Source organism: Pinus tabuliformis, chromosome 2_2 (assembly GCF_031772625.1).
Source record: "Pinus tabuliformis cultivar Carrire ecotype Pingquan chromosome 2_2, CPIR1, whole genome shotgun sequence".
Lineage (NCBI taxonomy): Eukaryota > Viridiplantae > Streptophyta > Pinopsida > Pinales > Pinaceae > Pinus > Pinus tabuliformis.
Genome location: NC_142300.1, coordinates 961,759,113 through 961,777,072, shown reverse-complemented (window position 1 = coordinate 961,777,072; position 17,960 = coordinate 961,759,113). Strand labels below are relative to the sequence as shown.

Sequence of the window (17,960 nt, the reverse complement as noted above, 5' to 3'; positions counted from 1 at the left end):
TCATTTTCATTCAGATTTGCTGATCTTTTACGCCATGGACACATCATCATGATAAAGTTCCACTGTTCTATAGGAGCGGCCAATGACTAGTAAAAGCCCAGAGGAAGATGTGCCACGCCATGGCGCAGCAGGTATAATCTAACAGTGGGGACGAGGAGCTCCACAATAAAAGATATTGGAGATAACAAGGGATGCTTTTCTGTGGGTCCCAGTGTTACTAACACAGAAAAAGTTGTACAAGACAACTGATGGTTCACATTTTGTGATAGTTTACAATTTCTTCCTGTACACGGTTATGGTTGCTCTTTTTTATATGCGTGAATTTCAACAATGGCGATCTCATCCACCAAATTTTGTGAATTTCAAGTCAGAGTCTCTTCGCTTCACACAATAATTCAAACAATACTGTTCAGACTCAGCGCTAAATGACACAATGATATGCAAAGTCAACAAAGAGGCGGCAGATAGAGCAGCTAGCAACTTTACTTTTATAGATTCTTTAATGCTCATGTCTCTTAAATTTAGTCCTCCAATCGTTTTCTCTGTTGCTTCTTGTCTCCCATTTTCTTCGCCCGCAGGACGAGTTGAACACAGAAGGATTTGGGAGAAAATTCAGGAAACGGCGTGTCAGAAATAGATCCAATGATAAGGCAATGAAGAAATAATTATCACAGTTTGAATATAATTTCATGGTTTTGTTTGTTTTTGTAGAGGGAAGCAGGGGATTTTGAACTTGATTTTCTTTGGCTTACATAATACTTTATGGGATGGCCAATTGAGCTTTCATGGTTTTGCATAAGGTTGGTTCGAAACCAGAGATTTTAAATTTGAATTTCTTGGTTTACATAATACTTGATAACATGGCTATCACCAACTGACCTGGCCGGATAGACTTGAGAAACTCATAACATTAACGGTGGGGTATTGGTATTCTTTGCTTCAATAAATTGTTGCATTCCAGGCTTTGAGACTTGGATGGATTTGGGTTTCGCTAGGCATCTTACAGGGGGCAGTCTGTATGGCGGATGGTTTTGTTAGAAGGCTTAAAAGGGCAGATAAAAAGTTGCTGCTCATAATTTTTCTGTTGTTGGGTCTCTTCTTTCAGCGAGTAGATTCAACACCATGCCCAGGAAAAAAGTTGCAGGATTTTGGTCATGGAGAATTAGGGGTTACATTGAAGCATTCTCCATGTCGAAGGATTTTGGCTTCTAGGGAATTCTTTGTTCCCAAGCACTCTAAGGGCTCCAGAACACATTATGAGGAAAGCGATCATGAAGTTCCCAGCGGTCCAAATCCAATTAGTAATCGGTAAGGATTTTAGCATGTAGATTTTCACAGTTTATAACACTGTGTTATGTAGTTGTGGTGTACAATGTTTTTGGTGAACCCTTCATTTATCTTCAGAGACAGAAAGAAATGAATGAATAAAGAGTAATGAACCAGGAAATCCCACAAGTAATTGGTAAGGAGTTAATGCATGTGGAGGGTGATGATCTTGAGTTCATGGTCAGTCAGGCATTGATTATTAAATTTCCAATTTCAGATTCTGATTCAGATGGGTTCTTGTTATGGTTAATTTTAGATTAATTGCAGAATTGGGTGTTAATAACTTTTTCTATCGCAATGGCACCATCGTCGAATATGTCAGATCGGATCAGCTTTCTCTGGTGTGTTTTGATAAAGAGCTCAGAATTTCGGGGTTCGAAGCTTCATCGAATACAGTAAACTAATATTTCTCAGTGTCCATGGCAGAGCTCTTTCGGCACTTGCAATACGGTATAATATCAGATAAAGTTATAGGGAAATATTTTAAAGAGATAGCCAGTACTTCTCTTTAAATTCACCATTGCCAAAAGATCACACTTTTCTTTTTATCAAGCATCTGTATTCTTATGTGGTCTGCTGTAAGAAAAAAGAAAAAGTAGTCAGGGAGGATTGAGAAAAGGGTACAAGAATACAGAACTGCGCTTGCTGCAGCTATAAGAACTTTTGATATGTATTTTTTCTTTATTATGAGTGGCCAAATTTTAGAGTGATTTTATTAACTTTCTACAGCACTATAAATTGATGCAATTAGCCCAGTGTTATGTCAAGTTTGAAGGTTTTCTAGGGTATATCAGTCTGATGATTTTCTCAGAGCTATGTCAGGTCAGTACACATATTCCTTCATATTTGCAATATGCTCTTTCACTTTGATTCTCATTGGCATGAATATTGCCTTCTCCGGTGAAAAGATAATTGTGTTTATTCTTTTGCTCAGACCCAGAAACCATCCATCATTATCCTTCCGTATTGTAGAGAGATTGGTTAATTCAGAACTGTACATTTGATTGCTGATAATATTGGATTTTCAATCAATATATTATGAATTGTGATAAGGTTTTCAAAAACACCTCATCTCCATCCAGTACTTGATTCTTATCCTTGCACATGTACTTTCTGTGATAGTTTCTAGGGTTTCCTTGATTCTAGGGTTTCTAGGACGAATCTGAGAAGTTTTATCTGCAGTACATTAAAAAATGGATGTCTTTGGTAAGCAAGATATTTCTGTTTTAGCTGTTAGGACAGTAAATCTTTGAAGACAAATTGATAAAGAGAAATACAGTACATGATTGTGATCAGGCTCAAACGATTTGCTTGCTAATCTAAGATGATAGTCCAATTCTTGTTCAGAATTTATTTCAGGTATGTCTAGACATGCTGTGCAAGCCTTGCTGGTATTGTCAGTGGAGCTTCCATTGGATCAGATTATAAGCCTTCATATACTGAAGAAAACACTGTATAGTATGCCCTATGACATTTATTTACTCCATGGCATTTGATTGAGGAAAACGCTGTATAGTATGCTCTCTGACATTTATTTACTCCATGGCATTTGTTAAAATATACGAGGGATTTCCCCAACAATATTCGTTTCTCATTGAGTACTCGGAACTAAAATTATACACAGCAATTTCATAACCTCCAAACTTATCGACTTCAGGGCAAATACCAAGCATTTGTGCAATGATCAACTGAACTTTTCTTAATGAGTTTTAGTCAGGGCACGTCCTCCATTTGAAATACCCAAACTTTTTATTGCTGGCAGCTGAAAATGTAGGCTTGGCTCCTGAAATTCTATATGCATGTGCAAAAGTTGTTGAATCCATACCCAGCTAAGTACTTATTAGTGAAGAGCATTCTTATGCCTGGGGTAGATTTCGGAAATATTCCAAAATCTGATAGTCAAAAGAAAAATCAATTAAATTCTGGACATTTCAAATCTTTTTGTTTACTAAAGATATCCATATCCATGAATATTTATTCATATTTATTCTTTTTCAGTATAGAAATTTTTCTGTAGATACATTTTTTTCAGGGTTATCAACATGGTCGTGTCATGCCACTAGAACCTTGGTGAGAAATTATCCCAACCATCAGCCCTATCAACTCTATTGATGCTACGCTATGTGTTATGTAATTACAAGGGTTTAACTTTCTCAAAATTTTCTCCTCTAACATCTGTTAATCTAGACCGATGTTTCCACGTCCCATTATTGATTAGCGTTGGCATTCCCGATCCAGACGTCCCCTCAATATTGTTTCTTATTTCTCATGACTGATACAAGAAAGATGGCGAACAGAACAGAAAATTGCACAGATAATTGATAAAAGAAAGGCAGCAACCTCGGCGTTATGTCTGAAACAAACTTAAAGAATGATTCCCTCAGTCCCTGCCTGTAACAACTCACTCCATTCATCATCATTGTAGTTAAAACAGGATTATAATAGGCGTCCATACAGAATTTTTATTGTGGGTCTTTTCCATATTTGATCCTGGAGAGAAGTTTTTTTTTATCAAGTCTATTATTCATCCGACTGTGCGACGTGACTCAGTGTTTAGATTAGCAGAGATGAACCGATAATAAAGTCAAAAATTTAATTGCCTATGTATTTCCTTTTGGTTTCAGCTCTACAGTTTTCCAAACAAGTAACTAAGAAACCATTTTTGTAACGTGGAAATAGTGTTGTTATTAATTAAGGCCATTCAAATACGTCCAAAGTTCATATTGCAGTCGCACAAACACATCCACGTGCGCCTGCAATATATCCAGTGCCTGCGTTACAGGTCAGTAAACAAGCCCGTACACCTCGTGTCTTTGATTGCTTTTATTGCATGTGCAGGCGAATATTTTCAATCTTTTTGGTTTAGGCTGTGGTTACAACCAGAATGTTTAAATCTAATTTTTCAATAGGACCTCCATTATTCAACATTAATAGGCTATAGATTATTGCTTCGATTATCCAATATTGACAGGGAGAAGATTTGTGGCACACTCCAGATGAATGTATTTCTTTTTGAATTGAGCTCTGCAGTGTCTACGAGTGGCTGTTATGCTATGACTCTGGATTATCCGATGTTCTCTATTTTCTCTTAATAAGTTGGGTGTGATTTGAACTAGAGATTTTTGGCTCTGATATCATTGGTCGGAATCACGATTGTCCTTAACCCAAAAAAGAATGCTACCATTTATTGGAATCACTATTTGGGATCACTATTGCTGTTGGTTTTGATACAATTTGTTGGAATCACTATTGAGATTACACCAAAAAGCTCATGCATGCCCAAAATTAACTAATCTACAAGAAAAAAATTAAACCATGTAACAAAGAACGCTAGATTATATAATGCCCAATATTTTCATCATATTTATTAAATATTACTTTATTCTTATCATTGGAATCACCATTATCTTACACCAAAATCCACAAACATTAATAAACTAATCCATTCCCAGAATTAACACCAAAACCCACAAACATTAAAGCATTAATAAACTAATGCACCTCAGAATAAACGGATCCACAAAAAAAATTAAACCATGTCACAAAAGACACTCAATAGATTATACAATGCCCAACATTTTCATCTTATTTATTAAATATCACTTTATTCTTATTATTAAATAGGCTAATATTTGTCTTCTCTAAATCACTTGCTATGCAGCTCCTTTCCTTCCCTGTGTATGACAATATTTTGGAGGTCGTCGGCTTAGGCTTCGGTTGCAACCAAACTGCTTAAATCCAATTTTGAAAGATTTCGCTGATTCTTGTGTCGGTTGTTCTCTTAACAATTTGTATTTATATCTATCTGATTACTGGTTTAAATATCACATCAAAACTATAATATCAACTATTATTCAAAATCAATTCCATATTCATAATATTAATTTGTCAAAACATCTCTAAAATGATATCTAATGTGCAAGTGTGTTTTGTTGGTATATTTAAAAGATAGGATATATAAATCTGATCATAAAATTTGAAATATAGTTAATTTTTCTTATATTATAGTTTAATTATGTAGATTTATAAATAGTAAATTTTAATTTTTTATTAATATATTTTATATAAAATATTGATTATTTAACTATACAATATTATTTAGGGTCACAATAAAATAGAGAAATAATTTTGATATTTAAATTTTTAATGATATAAATATATATATATATATATATATATATTTTGCCATTCATCTAAAATTATAAGTTTTTTTAGAATTTATAGTAAAATTTTATTAAAATTTTTATTAATCAAATTGTTTAGCATTTTTTAAGAAATTTTTCCTTTCAAAGAAAAAGAGCTACTTATGCCTTTTATATGAAAAACTTGGAATTTATTGAAAAGGATAATTTTACATAATTAATGAAATTATATGTATGTAATTTTGGAAAAAAAAAAATTATTATATATTATTTTAGCAAAATTTTATATTGAAATTTTGAAAGTGTGATGACCCTGGAAAATGTAAATGTTGGAATTTTACTGTAGTAAGAGATAGAGTTGAAAGATTGTTGTTCTTTTATTTAAAAAAAAAAAAAAAACTCTAATCATATTATTTTATTTGTGAATTAAAATATATTGGAAAATATATACTTCTTGAAATGCTGGCAACCTCTGAAAGGAGGATTTGAAGAAGAAAATCAGTTATGAAAACTGACTGAAACTACCCTCCCTAACGGGGAAAGTCCTGGGTAGAGAAAAAAGGAATTTTGTGCTGTAGGGACAGACAGAAGGATACCAAAGGAAAAAAAAAACAAGCTAGTTAAGTCTGGTAAGGACCAGATAACCAGGCACAAGGTGCATGTATCTTTTTCAAGGTTGTAGGTCTGCAAGATAGCTCGGGGGGAGATTCCAGTCTTAGCGATGGGTCTCAAGGTTGGGTGGACAAGAGCAAATATGGATTGCAGGTGAATTTCTGAAGCGTATATATACAACACTGGTGAACCAGGTACGTGTTAGCATTTGAAGGAAAATTAGTTCAACAATGACTGTTGACCACACTGCAGTTAAATTTACAGTAGTTGACAGTGCAGACCATTACATCATAAATTTTCCTTTGATGTCATATTGCTTTAGTATATTTGATTCAGGCAAATATTACTATTTAAATGTCAGATAATTGTAAAAGAGAAAACCTGACACGCTAATGGTAGTTCAAATAAAAGAAACATATAAACAATGAGTCGGACCAGAAGCACTGTAGTGGATATCCGAGCAGATAGGTACATTAAAAGAACGACTAGACTATCTTCATTACCTGTGTTATCCACAGTTAAGAGAAGGAAAGTAAAAGGCCTCAAACTACTTTTTCTTTAGAGAACAGCCAGAGTTATGCTAACCAAATACCGTTGGACAAATCATGTAATTACACATTGTGAACAAAGTTCAGAGTTTAGAGACTTTACGAGACTGTGACCACAAGAGAATTCGTATAACACTGAGAATTAGTCACATATAACCAAATGCCATCGAAAAGAGTAAATATTACGAAACTGGTTGCTTAACAGTGAAATAAATTGCAGTTAACTGAACGGTACTGAAGAAGTAAATATTTCGAGAATGATTAACCAGCCAAGTCTAGTTTCCCTAGTATCCATTCAAAGGACAACGAATGCAACCACAGAAATTGCTTAACCGTGGCTATGGACACGGCAGCGTAAGTAATCACATGTATACACGTACATTCAACAGGTATTACATATATGTATGCGCTGTAACAATCCAACAATCTTATTATAACTTAAACTCAGTAACGGAAAGAACCATATGCTGGTAATGCAGCATTCCATAACTGCGTAAGGAGGACATAAACAAAAATGAATAGTAAAGAAAAACCAACTACCATTCCTGAGATGATAACATTATGCGATAGTGGTAGAACCGGAATACATACCGCTCACAGAATTAGACATAACAACTAACTGAATTCAGAATGGCAAACCAACATTATCAGATTGAGCATACTGTAAGTATGAGCGGCATGCCATTTAACCATCCAAGGAAAGACCAGAAGCGAACCAGCAATTACAGAGCAAATAGTAATTAAGAGCGAAGAACTGAAAGAGCAAAATTGAATATATATTCATTAAGTCTAAATAAAAACATCCTTTGACCAGAGGGGTCCAAACACAGCGGCCAGTTCAACAACTGCCTCAACATCTACATATAACAGTGGCATTTGAATGTCTAAACACAGGAAGGCAAAGATTGCCATCGAATCATTCAACCGCTGCACAGGGTTAAGGCGCAAGGGAAACTGCCTGTTCCTCATAGCTCAACAGGGTAAGTCGGAACATAAAGACCTGGGAATATGAAAAAACACATGCAAGTCATGAGGACCTCCTCTGGAATTCCTCGCTTGGAATCTAACAGCCGAAAACCAGTGCATATAAGAAACAAAAGAAGAAGACACGCGGGTATAAATCACAGCCGTTTCAGCACATCAAGGAAAGAAAAACCCTTAGACTTCGCACCAGGTTTTAGGGTCGATTGCTTACCTGGTATGTGACGGAGAAGGTCGAGGCATTTGGGCTCCGTCATTCCACAAGCAGAAAGGGGGCTTGTAACAATCCTTACCTGCACACAACAATATCGAGGGATATCAGTCAATGGGTGCTTACAATCCAGTAGCAAACCTCATTATTAAACGCATGCAAAGCTTGTGCCGAACTTTCGGAAATAGGAGATAATCTGTAGCGAAAAGACTGTGTCTAAATTAAAAACAGAGTGTATTACCTGCACAGTGTCCCTGAAGAATAAGCATAAGACCTCGGAGCTGTAGATGAAGCTCAGGGGAGGCGATAAATGAAAAACGAAACCAGGTGATTGATTGACCAGAGAAATGCCGAGAGTCATTCCAGTTCCAAATGAGCCACGAGCAAAGCTCTAAGGGGTTTATGAAAAGCCTCAAACCCTTAGACGTTTCCCTGCCCTCCGATCTGGGCATTAGATCTCCACCGTAGGAATAGAGCGGGAACCCAAGGCGTGAAGGCCAAGGGTGCGAGAACCGACGAGTCACATGGCCAAGCGGGTGAGCCAGGCCACCTGTTAAATCACTGACATGAAACTTAAATGCCGCCAACAACTCAACGCCGGAAAAGGCTACGGGTCGGACAAGGCATGTAATCCGATTGCCGTTTATTACACATGTTACCCATGCAGTCAAGCCGAACCTTAAGTCAATAAACTGTATAGATTGTCAAACAAATAAAGTAGGTCCAAGATATATCACCTCTGTTCAGCTATAAGTAAATGATAAAACTGCGCAATAATGGTTACGGTAAGGGTTATGTAAATGTAATATAGTTTTACCATTTAAAAAAAAAAAATCTTTTATGTATTTATACAGGGATGTGACAGAAAGTGAAAAATCTTATTAAAAAATTCTCAAACATATATTTAATTAGCTTTAATATTTTCATATATACATCACTTTATAAACAAAATAGCATCTAAATTAATATTTTGTTCTAAATTCACTAATATATATGTAAATGAATTTTCTACTAAATTCCTTTTCTAAAATATACATCTCATTATATTATCAAATTTATATACTAAATTCGTATTATCAAATTTATATACTAAATTCGTATTATATATGTATAAACTACATTATTTGAATAAAAATGTTAAGTGGAAAGAAAGTATAAAAACATTATAGTAAAATTAAATATTTACTATATCATAGTACATTGAATTTTAAATTCATTTTAATTACATTTTAAAAATAACACACACTTCCACTCTATATATATAATTAATTAATTTACAATTTTTCATAATATTTATATATCACTACATACCCCTTCTCTATCTATATACAATTAATTAATTAATTTACAATTTTTTATAATATTTATAGATCACAGGATAAATTGACATTGAAACTTTTTTTTTTTTAATTTCAAAATTATGTTGTTATAGAAATAATTTTGTTATTTTTTAAATTTAAGTTTTGTGATACATATTTTGTATATTGATTGATTTTTTTTTATATAGTAAAAATCACATTAGAATTATTGTGTTTAGGCATTTCGAACTATCTGACTATCCGGTATGGTTCATCATCAAGACTAAGATGCATCCAATATGGTTCATCGTCAAGACTAAGATGTAGACACTCATCATGGCAAGAAATTAAATAATAAAAACGATGCATAAAGAATTCTAATAAATAGAATAAAACAATCATATCATGAATAAAAAATGTTTCAAAATAAATAATAAAAATAGGAGTTGTCAGTGACTTTTTGGACTTCCGAGGGGGAATGTTGAGGTGAAATGTTGATTTGTATTATTTAAATTGGTTTTTTTTACTGTATATATGGATTCAACACCCTAAAAAACCCCTTGGGCACATCCATTGTGCAAGGGTTACCCATCAAGCTGGTGATTTTAGAGAAATTAGACCAAAAAAACTTCCAAACAGTCTCAGAAAGTCAACTCCATAAAAATATATAGAGATTAAAAATAAAAATAAAATAAATGAAGAAAAGAAAAATATTCTTCTATTAAAAAGTCAAACCCAACAAACCAAATTACATAGTTAAGATTAAAAAATAAATAATAATAAAAAATCAAATCAAAAAAACAAAATCAAAAACAATAAATTAACTAATGCATTAAAAACCAATTCTCACTAAATAAATATAAAATAATTATAAATGACCTAAAAGTCAATTAAAAATTGGAGATTTAAACATAACAGAAAACTAGAATAAAATATAAAATAAGATTAAATGAAGGAGAAAAGTGATAGAAATACAAGATCATAAAAATAAAAAGAATTGGCATAAGATTAAATGAAGGAGAAAACTGATAGAAATACAAGATCATAAAAATAAAAAGAATTGGGTCAAGTCTTACTAGCACAACTAGTTGAGGATGGACCACGTTAGTAAGGCAAACCAAAATCAAACCTGAGGGAGGCTATTGCAGCCCCACCCAACTTAGGGCTGGTGTGGCCTAGGGTGTAAGGTTGTGGCACATGCCAGGTGGACTTCCTCTGTGATTTTGATGACTTAGATGCCCTTGAGTCATGGTTTGACGAGCAACAAAACTTAGATAAACACAAATCACTTGAACAACAAAAAAAATGGGGAATTAGAATAATCTTAAACTAAAAAACAAAATATATTAATTGATTATTTATATATTAATTAATAGATAAATAATTATTGAAAATAATAAACATATATAGATAATAAAATTAAAATGGAAATAAATAAATTAAAAACCATTATATTGATGATGATGATGATGATGGTTAACGTCCACTGAGACCAAATTTTGGTGTACCAGACCTAAAGAAACGAATTATTTAGTTTGATTTAAGATTTTATTCCTATGCACAAAAAGCTTGCAAAGAAGCCTCTCAAGCTCACTGTAATTTTGACAAATGTAAAAGGCTAGGAAGGTCAATATTGCAACAAAGATTTTTAAACTGAGATCTAATGTGGTTGTACATAGGGCACTCTAAGAGGAAGTGGTTTTCATCCTCGATGTTTGTATTCTCACAGAGATGGCATAACCTTTCCATCCATGGTGTTTTAGGAACTGCCCAACGACCCATTTCACTATGGAGCTCATGAGAGTTCGTCCTAATCTTGGCTATATTAATTTTCTTCTTTGAGCTAGTTAAAACAGAGAGATACTTTTGATCTTCTAGGGTGAGGTTGATGACCTCCTTATAATATCTTAATTTTCTTTTAGCTGCTAAATCCTTTTCACACCACATTTTTTCTTTGAACTTAGAAGTAATAATATTTTTAATATTATTAATGTTTTGCAATGCAACATTCTCGTCAATCTCCCAATGGTTTAACCAGGCCCTGGTTTCTTTATACCAACTTCGTTTGAGCCTTAGGTGGTTTTGGCTGGAATTTAAAGATAGCTTAGGAAGTCTATGGTCTCCTATGTTATTGAGTTTGTTCTTGTGCAATAGAAGCTTAGTCATAGCTAGTCTCTCGATAGGGGAAAGACCCACTTCTATAAGGAGAATAGGATAGGGTGTGTTGCTTTTAGTTTTGAGGTTATAAGTTATAAAACGTTTCTGGATTTTCTCAATCTTTCTCCAAGATTATCTATAGATGCTACAATCTCAAACCTCACATCCATATAAGATAACCGGAGTGACTAAAGTTTCAAAGAGGAATTTCTTTCTATCCCACATTACAAGGTTTACCGTTTTGCAATTATTTGCAAGACCAGAATAAGCTTTCCATCTCCCATTAATCCTTTTATAAATGCTATGGTTCTAGTTGAGCTTGTGATGAATATCAATTCCTAGTACTTGTAGGAAGACACTTCCTCCAAGTTACTATTGTCATACATAAAATTAGCGTAAGTGTCCTTCTTGGATTTGATAATAATAACTTTTGTTTTGTTAATGTTAACAATCATACCCACAACAGAGCAGAAATCCTTAAGAAGTATAAGTTTCTTATCAAGATCAGATGGGCACCTTACAACAATAACAATATCGTCAGCATAGAGAAGAAGGATGATGACTATCCCAGCTAAGATCGTGCCAAAACATCCTTCTTCCTCTAAACAACCTTCTAGCTTGTTGATGTAAATGCAAAATAGGGTAGGAGAGAGGGGGAAACCTTGTTTAACTCCGATATTACACTTAATATCTTTCAAACACCCCTCATTGCTATTTAACTTGGAAATTACATTCTCATATAACTTTATAGCACCAAATCTCAACTCAAAAGGAACCTTTAGCTCTTCTCAGCTGTTCCAAAGGTTGTTTCTAGGAACCGTATCGAAAGACTTTCTAAAGTCCACAAAACAACAAAATAGATTGGATTTATCATTGCAACATTCCTCCACAATGATCCTAAGCGTAACGAGGTGGTCCGTTGTTGAGAGCTGCTTTCTAAAACCTACTTGGCCTTTAGCCCGCTTGCCTTCACTTTCAAGCCATATGCTCAACTTCCTTTCCAAAATAATACCATATAACTTGGCTAGGAGAGGGCTGATCATAATTGTATGATAATTAGAGGGGTTATTTGTATCCCCACTTTTAAAAATACGGATAATGAGGCTTTGAGTCCATGGTTTAGGGAACCCTTGCTTGATCGCTTGATTGAAAATCTTGTGAATGTGTGGGATGAGGACAAGACCTCCAATTTTTAAGATTTCCACCTAGTACCCTTCAGTGTCCTTAGCTTTCCCATTAGCCAAGCGATTAACCCAAAAATCAATGTCTTCTAATGAGAAAACTTCTTTCATTGTAAGCAGGGTTTCAAAGTTATCCATGACATTTAGAGATTCATAAAGCTTTTTAAGATAGGAATTTCAATCGTGTAAAGTAATTTTATTATTATCTTTAGTTTTCCTAATTAGAATCTACCTCCAGAATTTCTTAGGAGCTACCTTAGAGAGGTGTAAGAGATTCTCTTGTCTTTTATGAATATACTGCCTTTTTTTCCTTTTAGTTAGGGCTTTGTATATTTTTATCTTGCCAATTTTAAGAGATTCATCAACAAGTTCCTTAATTGCTCTCCTCGCACTTTTACAATCTTTGTCATACCATGGGTTGGTGTTTCTATTTATTTTATTACTTGAAACTTCAATTGGGAACTTGTTAACAGAATATGAGAGGGTTGTAGTAAAATTATGATAGAGATCTTCTATGTTGTCTATACTAGATAAAGGAAGAAAATTAGTTTTTAATTCATTTAGAAAGAGATCTTTTTTATTTCTATCAAATGTTAACTTCTTTTGACTATAAGGATTATATTCTATGGGATCTCTATGCATGACAAAATTGAGAGTTATAAGTAAAGGCCTATGATCAGAGCTAGGCTTATGGTCATTTAAGATGTCAAAACTTGTTATTTCATTGTATAGAGGGAGATCAAAGATAACATAGTCTACCACACTACTACCAAGCCCATGGATGTAGGTCATCTGGCTAGAATTGGAACACTTCTTTAAACCGTCACAAATTATGAAATCCTGAGCACTACAGAGCTTGACTAGCTCCGACCCAAACAAATTCTCCCTGAGGTCTTCAAAGCTCCTTTTGTACCGACTAGCTAGAGGAAGGTCTTCGTATAACCAAAGAGGATTAAGGTTGGAATGATTGCTTAGAAGAATAGCTTGGTTGCTTGAAGTTCAAACATTAAAGTCACCCATTAAAAGGATATTGCCTTCATTCCTTAGGCTAGAAATATCATTCTTTAAGACATTGTAAGGACTATTTTTATCTAGATTCTTTTTCTTATAGAAGTTAGAATTGATGGGGGGGATAACAGATTACTATGTAGGTCTTTTATAATAAATGTCAATAAATTCTATCCAACTATATTGGTTGTAAGGGTCATTTTTATAAATCCTAGCATGGGGAGATATGTGCTTCTTAATGTAACAAGCTATACCCCCAATGCCTCTACGGGGGGATCGCTTATTCCAGGTATTCCATAATGTAAAGCGATCTATGTTAGGAACCTTATATTCTTTGTGCTTCAAAGTTTCAACAAGCAAAATAATATCAACATCATTCGAGATCCAACTTAACTTATGGCCTTTGTTCCATGGAAAGCCCCGACAGTTCCAAGAAAGAATCCAGCGCATGTTGAATTGCTATTTATTATTATCTTTTTGGTTTCTATCTCGAATAACGTCTTTTCTATTTCTGATTATTGCCCATTTTCCTTCCTTCCTAGCTTCCTTTACCTTTTGAACCTCCTTTCTCAATTCTGCTTGATCTTCTGGAATGAGATCTTCATTTATAAATATTCCCGTTCCTTTTAGACTTGAGGTTTTACTAAGTATTTCATACTTATGGTCAGTAGAGCTCACCTTTATTCGAATCAACCTTCCTTTATTCTCAGTTAGTTCCCCAACCTTGTTGCTTATGTGAGACACATTGTTTCAATTTGTAATCTGTTATGTAATTTTATCTGGGTTATGGCTAAAGTATCCTTGTCTACCTCCTCTTTCAAACCAAAGATTATAAGGTTCAAGGCCCTTTTGTTACGCTCATGGTCTAATTCTATCAATTTTTTCATTTCATCTTTAATTGGATTTCTATCTAATTTACCTGCCACACTATTTAGGGTGAGGCGGCTATTAACTTTTTCTTCTAGCTCTTTAATCATGTCCTTCATTTTAAGACTCTCTAAAGTATCAGCATCTACTTGCTAGGATGTTTGGTTCATATCTTTGTTTTGTTTTTCTATAACCTGCAACCTAATCTCCATTGCCTCCGTCTTATTCTCCAATAGTTCTATTTTATTTTCTATTTGTTTTCGGATCTTGTCTTCAAGAGATGTGAATTTATTTTCCAGCATGGCTGCTAAATCTGTTTGTAGCTTGACTTATCTTTCTTCTCTATGTTTCTCTAAAGACTCTATATACTCATAAAGGCTCTATAGAGTAACTGTGTTAGGTCTACCTTTGGTAATCTTTGGTAATTGTGGTGAATTATTCATACTTGAAAATATATGAGAAGATATGTATTAGAAAAATATAAGGAATGTGTGCACCTCACATTAGCAAGTCAGACCACCCCAGATTGTTTTTCTATTACCGCAGAGAGATCGTGAATTATTACCGCTTGTAACTATTTTTTAGTGTTAGTGTTAAAACCTAACCAACATAATTATATGGTCAAAATAAAAATAAAATTATTAAATTAATTTAAACATTGGAAATACATTTTTAATAAATATAAAAAGTATAAATATACTAATAGAATGATGAAAATAATTAGACCTGAGTCAAAAATACGTGTGTGTGTGCGGGTATATATATATATATATATATATATATATATATATATATATATATATATAATTTTGCTGTTTTATTATATTTTCAAATTATATATTTTTTTTCTCTTTCATATATATATATAATAACTAATTCTAAATAAAATTTAATAAATTTATTTAAAAAAATCTAATTATATGTTTTGAAGTCCATTTTTATCATGGAAATATAATTTATTTCTTAAATAATATTTATAATTATTTAGTATAAGAAATTAAATAATCACTTTTCAAGACCTTCTTTTTCTAGCTAATTTTAACCAATTTCCAAAGAGATTTTAAAATTTAAGTTTAAGTTGTTTAATCTATAACATTCCAGCGCCTTGGAGTTTTTAGGATCCTAAATCTATTTATGCATTCAAAAATGTATTTAGATTAACAAAAAATCACATTCTTACTTAAAATTATATGTACTAGAAAAAAATGTTTCATCTATAAATTAAACTGTCATTTTTAAATTGTTTTTATTTTAACTTTAACAAAAAAACCTATAAAGAAAATTATTTTATATTAAACCTTATTATCCTATTCTTTTATATAAATGACATAAATCTTACAAATATATAATAATCTTATTATTTAAATATATGTTCTTTCAAATAAATTTTATAATATTTTTATAAATATAAATATATATATATATATATATATATATATATATATATATATATATATATATATATATTTAATATCACATTCAAACCAAATCGATTAAACATTTTGTTTTAACAAGTTTACATTATATATAAAGGGAACTCTCCATACATTGATATGAGTATATCCCATTAACAAGGGGGTCTAGAGAAGCCATCAAATAACACTTTAGGAAGAAGGTACAACTACAATTATAACTTATCCAATTTGTTTGTGGGAGAGGTTGGAGATGATAGTTATAGGTGGGAAGTTTAGAGAAGGATAAATTATTTTTCACTCAAATATTAGGAGTTCCCAACAACCATTATGGTAAAAGTTGGATGGATGATGGCATATTATGATATTGGATAGTCTAAGGATGTAAAGAGAAGGTAGATTGAAGTTTATATAGTAGGTTGTGGCACACAAAATACACAATTCTTATGAGAAGCTTCTAGCTTTTGTAGAAATATTGTTCCTAGAGATAGAGAGTATGAATCTGATATAAAAATGTTAATTAGGGCGATGGAGATAGCACTGCATGTAGGAGTGATAATAGTCTTTAGCTAGAAATTGGTCATCTCTGAATGCACAAATTCTGGCTCATTATAGATGTAGAGGAGAATTATCATGTCAACAACAATTTTCATCTTTGTCCTAAACTTCTCCTCATTGGTGAATATTACAATGTTGGTATTTTTTAGAAATTATGGTTTCATTATATTCTAGTTCTATCTTCCTTCACTAGGCCTTTTAAGCTCGTGAGAAGTCTACTCTATTGTGCTACAAACTAGACCTTGAGCATATGCATAGCTATCTATCCTTCTTGGCCTTTCTCTTCAGGTTCATGACTTCTTGTTTTAAATTTCGTGTATATTTTCCTGCTTCTTTTTCCCTATGATGGTAAACCCCTCTGGTTTTATTCTTATTCCACCCTGAATATCCCTCTATTAACAATGTTGGACCTGTCAACATTTACAGGATCTCCCCAATATGAAGTCCCAGCTAGACCTCAAATCGTTTGGAGTAAGAGTCCCAACAGTAGGTGGTAGTTTAATGCCTTGACCGCGGTAGCACGTAGAGCTAAGTAAGTTAACTTTTGGTGAGAGCAAGTGTGTGATCCTATGAAGAGTCAAGTGTGATGCATGGGGGTTCTAACACATAGAAGGGAAAGGGAAGTGCACCCCTTAGAAGCCTGTAATAGTACACAACTTGAAAGGAACACACAAGCGGAATGACATCACAAGCCAAAATGCATAATAGTCCATAAATTAAAGCGACGGGTTAATCCAACAAAACGCATTCAACATGATTTGTACAATTGCATACAAAGTAGTTCATAAGCAAATGCATAAGTTAAACAACATACATTGCTAAATCAACCATAATAGTCCAACTACAATAACAACATATGCATGAAAGTGTGTTGGCTCTGATATTATCATAATAATTTAATGTTTCATCCATACATACGCCATTGACAACCACTAGCCCCAATAGTGGAACATTACAATCAAGAACACTTGCTCCTCCAAAGAAGTATACTCGCTCTACGCTGTGGAGAATCCAAGGCTCATCACAATACTCCCAAGCCTTTTCTAAGCCTAAGCCTAGCCAAAATCTTGGCTCCCAAAAGTCCATTCTATGAGTTATGAGGTTCTATTTATAACAAAGGGTGGAGTGACCCTTGACATTCTATTTGTGACTCTTTGACTTTCCTCATGACTCTTCAAATTCATTACAAATAACTCATTAAATAACATTATGACCTTTCATATTCCACTAATGACACTTGGAATTTCACTTACAACATATTTACAAATAATATTACATTTTCCACATGTACCCATGTAAGACAAAATAGGCTAGAGACAACCTAACAAGACAAAACACTATGGCTCTGAAGTTTGGGGGAAGACCAAATCAGCAACATCCACTTGGTGCTTATAATCACATATTGATGCCACGCTTTGTACTTTGTGATGATGTCCCCAAACTGCTTGATGGTGTCTTTCTGATAGTGGACTCTTGCCTCCATAGCATCCAGGTATATGGTCTTGGAACCTGTATCAAACTCGTCCTGAAGCATGTGCATCATGGTGTTGACCATGACAGGACCACCAATGTACTTCTGCAAGTTATGTGCACTCAACTCCAAGTCATCCATGATGGGCTCTCGTCTTAGCTACTCCATGTACCCATCGATCTCTAGCC

At 33.5% G+C, this 17,960-nt stretch overlaps 1 protein-coding gene across 2 annotated transcripts; it reads left to right on the top strand.

Annotated features, from left to right (window-relative positions):
• The first annotated feature begins 318 nt into the window (after nucleotides 1-318).
• Nucleotides 319-2,105, top strand: LOC149196422 (uncharacterized). 2 transcript variants are annotated; one of them, XM_089403741.1, is made up of 2 exons: nucleotides 319-1,308; nucleotides 1,649-2,105. In XM_089403741.1, exons 1-2 carry the CDS (start codon nucleotides 1,019-1,021, stop codon nucleotides 1,728-1,730), a joined length of 372 nt encoding a protein of 123 aa, XP_089259867.1. In that variant the 5' UTR covers nucleotides 319-1,018; the 3' UTR covers nucleotides 1,731-2,105. The 2 variants fall into 2 exon arrangements, with proteins under 2 accessions (XP_089259867.1, XP_089259866.1); XM_089403740.1 differs by having other exon boundaries at nucleotides 321-1,308; nucleotides 1,583-2,105.
• The last annotated feature ends 15,855 nt before the right edge of the window (nucleotides 2,106-17,960 follow it).

Excerpts from the sequence above, each read along its gene's own strand:
- LOC149196422 (XM_089403740.1), top strand. The coding sequence starts at position 1,019 with ATGGCGGATGGTTTTGTTAGAAGGCTTAAAAGGGCAGATAAAAAGTTG. Across the intron at positions 1,309-1,582 it reads CCAAATCCAATTAGTAATCG|ATTAATTGCAGAATTGGGTG; the intron begins GTAAGGATTTTA and ends GGTTAATTTTAG.